Source organism: Capsicum annuum, chromosome 1, assembly GCF_002878395.1.
Source record: "Capsicum annuum cultivar UCD-10X-F1 chromosome 1, UCD10Xv1.1, whole genome shotgun sequence".
NCBI lineage: Eukaryota > Viridiplantae > Streptophyta > Magnoliopsida > Solanales > Solanaceae > Capsicum > Capsicum annuum.
In genome coordinates, this window is record NC_061111.1 from 28894119 (window position 1) to 28898866 (window position 4748).

At 36.5% G+C, this 4748-nt stretch overlaps 1 protein-coding gene across 1 annotated transcript; it reads left to right on the plus strand.

Annotated features, from left to right (window-relative positions):
• Positions 1–491: 491 nt before the first annotated feature.
• LOC107853916 (CBL-interacting serine/threonine-protein kinase 5-like) lies at positions 492–2183 on the plus strand. The gene has a single exon (XM_016698906.2). It carries the CDS (start codon positions 738–740, stop codon positions 2181–2183), a length of 1446 nt encoding a protein of 481 aa, XP_016554392.1. The 5' UTR covers positions 492–737.
• Positions 2184–4748: the final 2565 nt, after the last annotated feature.

The window sequence follows — 4748 nt, forward strand, 5'->3', positions numbered from 1 at the left end:
TTTGGTATCCCGAATAAGAAAATAATCTCGAGATAAAATTTGGAATTAATTTTTATATCACAACCCTAAAATTATTTTATCCGAACATTATACTAATGAGTTTACGGTCACATTACATACAAAGGGTCAGATAAAATAATATATGGATATCCTACTATACCAAACGACCTCAGTGAAAAGAGTACCACACTTGTGCACGTGTCAGCAACAAACTACTTTTCCGTCCTACGAACAAAGTCTTACTTTGAAAAAATGAGAGGTGACCCACTAAGTATCATTATTAAAAAGATTAAAATGAATAATTCAGTCTGACAGCGCAACAATGCGTAGATGAAGTAACATTATCTACTAACACCATGCGCATGACCTTAATAAATTTTGGAAATGGTCTTTATCAAATCTAGTTCAACATTCCTTTATATTCTCAGTGTCATCAGGAGTAAGGTATCATTCATTTGCATTTGTCTTTAGCCTTGTTCAAAAGGCTATTTTACTTTTCTTTCAACAAACAATATTCATCTTTTTTCTCTAATCAATGTCCTTTCCAAGTTCTAATCTTAGTTCTGGAATCCACAAAAACTATCAACACTACTCGTTCTTTGATCATCAACTTCTTCCAACTACTTCTCTTTCTCACAATAGGCCGCGCAAAGAATTGATTCTACTAATTCTGTAGCTAGCAATCATTGTATATAATTTTAAAAAAAGTGAGTCATTAATATTATTCCTGATTCAAAATGATGGAGAAGAAAATATTGTTCGAGAAATATGAAATTGGAAAACAATTAGGCAAAGGCACGTTCGCGAAAGTTTTCCATGCAACTAACCTTGTCACAGGCGAAAATGTGGCGATCAAAGTGATCAAGAAAGAGATTGTGAAATCTCAAGAAATGATGGAGCAAATCAAGAGGGAAATCTCCGTGATGCGCCTCGTTCGCCACCCTAACATTGTCGAGCTCAAAGAAGTCATGGCAACAAAAACCAAGATTTTTATTGTCATGGAGTACGTGAAAGGTGGAGAACTCTTTGCCAAAGTAGCCAAAGGGAGACTCAAAGAAGACATGGCTCGAAAATATTTTCAACAGTTGATTAGTGCTGTTGAATTTTGCCACAGTTGTGGAGTATCTCATCGTGATCTAAAGCCAGAAAATCTCCTTCTTGATGAGAATGAGAATTTGAAGGTGACAGATTTCGGGCTATCGGCTTTGCCTGAGCAATTGCTCAATGATGGACTTCTATACACTCAGTGTGGAACTCCAGCGTATATTGCCCCTGAAATAATACGAAATAAAGGATATAATGGAGGAAAGTCTGATATTTGGTCATGTGGAGTTGTATTATATGTTCTTCTAGCAGGATGTTTACCTTTTCAAGATGCTAACCTTGTGAATCTATATAGAAAAATTTTCAAAGCTGAATATAGATTTCCACCTTGGTTATCGACAGAAGCAAAACGTTTAATATCTAGAATATTAGTTCCTAACCCACAAAAAAGGATTAGTATAACAGGCATAATGAAAGACCCTTGGTTTAGGAAAGGCTTAAAAATGCCAATTAATGGGATTATTCCTTCATCAATTGATCATGAACATGATACTATTTCCATGTTAGATAAATTTGGAAAAGAGGAATATTTAAAGCATGGAGGTATGATCAAGTCACCTTCTTCACCAGCCTTATTGAATGCTTTTGAATTGATCTCATCAATGTCAGCTGGGGCTAATTTATCAAGCTTGTTTGAGAACAAGAAGAAGACGGAGTCCATTTTCACTTCGAGGTGTTCAGCTACAATCATCATGGCAAAGATTCAATTGTTGGCCAATAAATTGAATTTTAAGGTTGCAAGGATCAACGGTTCAACCTTGAGGCTCCAAGGTTCCTCCAATATCCGGGCAAAAGCACGGTTATTGGTGACCGTTGAGGTGTTCAAGGTGGCTCCAGAAGTAGCTGTGGTTAAGTTCTCAAAAATCTCAGGTGATTCACAAGAGTACACCAAGTTCTTTGAGGAGGAAGTAAGACCAAATTTAAAGGACATTGTTTGGACATGGCATGTTGAGGATGTGTTAAGTGGTTGTGACAAAGAAGAGATCAAAATACCTATGAAATGTGCTAGTAGCAAGGATTTGAGCCAAAGTAAGCTAGAAGAAATTGACATAACTGCTAATTTGTCATCCAGTGTGTGAAAAGAATATTGTTAATGATAACTCATTATCAATTGCATTTGGTTTGTATGTCATCTAAACAAAATATTAATTGTATATGTTGTAATAGAGAAGGGATAATAGCTATATCTCTTCATAAAGCTATATACCCTTCATACATTTTATTTCCTTTCATTTGTTTGGTTTTGATTGAGATTTGTACTGCGATATTATTTGTGATTTTTGAATGAGATATATGTACAGAGAAAGGTAAGTCTTTAATTAACTTGTTTGTGGTTAATCTCTCTCTCTCAAAATACAAACACAACTATAATATGTCTCATCCTTTTCCACTATTGCAACACAAGGAAGAAAATATCCTTTATATAGGTGTAGGATTTCTTTCACAAATAAACGTCAAGAATGTGAATTTCTTCCACGAACCATTTATTCATTATAACACATCCCTTTTTCATGAAACGTCTCTTGACCACTCCACTCTATCGTTTTCGCTACATTTTTTGCTTTTTCTTCTAATCGAAATCCAAATGTAATGGTGCACAAAAAGTCCTAATGAAAACCATTCTATATTTTATTTTATTTTGGAAAAAGGTGGACTAAAACACAGTGACTAGTGAGTTCTTCTTGAACTCATTGCAGATTTTACACGAAGAAGAAAGAGACTTGAGGAGAAGATGAGAGCTAGAAGAAAAAAGAATATGTTAGAGTTGTGACCCGAATTATGTTGAGCCGGCCCTGAAAGTTTCGCGGTGCGATTCATATTTGTGATTTTCAATGAAGTCTGTGGTGGAAGCGTAGGGTATGGACCTTTATGTTTTTGAGCCAAGGACTTATTTGTATGCATGTATTATACAAGTGCATTTAGTGGGTTATTTTGTGCATTCAGAAAATTGCATTTAGTGGGTTATTTTGTGCATTCAGAAAATAATCATTCTCCACATTGTACTTCTCTCATTTCATTATAGTGAAACATCCTCTGTCTCTGCCCGTGGTTTTTCCCACAAGGGTTTCCGCGTAAATCTTTGTGTTCTTATTTATTATTTTGCTTGTGGGTTGCTTTATTTCTGTCGATTTATAACAAACTGATATCAGTCGATTGTTTTCTCGGGGATGGCAACCATGAAGTATGATATTCCGTTATCGCAACACCAGATTCTCGTTATGATCGATTAAGATACGGGTTGTGCTCGCGCAGATGAATTTAGATGATGCACTAGAAGGGTTTGATCACATGCCCTCGTTGTGGACAGATAATGATAAACGACGTAAGGATCGGAAGGCTCTATCATAGATCCACTTTCACTTATCCAATCAGATTCTACAGAATGTTTTGAAGGAGACCACTATCATTGCGTTGTGGTTGAAACTAGAATCTTTATGCATGACGAAGAGCCTAACAAGTAAGTTGCATCTCAAACAGCGAATTTATTCCCATCGTATATCTGAGGGTGCGTATTTGGAAGATCACTTATCTGTATTTAAAGAAATCATGCCTGATTTAGAGACTCTGCAGGTTTAGTACAATAAGGAAGATTTACGATTGATTTTGTTGTGCTCGCTGCCTGTATCATACACGACCTTTAGGGATACGATTTTATATAGTCATGATACCCTGACCATAGATGAAGTCTATGATACGTTGTTCTCTAAGGAAAAGATAAAGCATCTTGTGAATGGGTCGGAGACTTAAGGAGATGATCTCATTGTTCGAGGAAGGACTCGTGAGAGGAATTCTGGGGGTGATGATAGGTTTAGGTCCAAATATAGAAACAGAAACAAAACCTATAATTAATGCAAGAAGAAGGGCCATACAAATTCGAGTGTTGGAAGCTACAGAATAGGGAGAAAAGAGAAGCTCGAAAATTGAAGAAAAACTAACTAGAGAAGTCCGGTGAAGCCAGTTTTATAGAAGATGGCGGTAGTGATGGAGAACTCTTAGTAGTTTTTTATGGTAACTCCAAACCCTGTGAGGATTGGGATTCCTAATTCAACTTACACATTTCATATGTGTCATAATCGGGATTAGTTTACGATATATGAAACAGTCTCTAAAGGTGTTGTGTTGATGGAAAATAACATACCTGGTAAGATAGCTAGTATTGGAACAATCAGGATCAAGATGTTTGATGGGGTTGTGAGGAGATATGGTAATGTGCGGTATATAGAGTACCCTTGATTCGAACGGTTATAGGTACACTGGTAAAGGTGGAGTCTTGAAGGTTACTAAAGGTGTTCTTGTTGTGATAAAGGGACAGAGAAATTCTACAAATTTATATGTTCGACAAGGCTCTACTGTTACAGGTGATGCAGCTATCTCTACCCCATCTCTATCAAAAAGTGATGTTGCTAAACTTTGGCATATGCGTCTGGGGAATATGAGTGAAAACAGAATGACTGAACTAAGCATGAGAGGACTTATTGATGGGCAGAGTATTACCAAATTAGAGTTTTGTGAGCACAGTATTTTCGGGAAGCAGAAGAGAGTCAGATTCACTAAAGGCATCCACTCAACTAAGGGCATACTTGATTACATTCATTCTAATCTTTGGGGTCCTGCTAGAGTACCTTCTAGAGGAGGCTCTAATT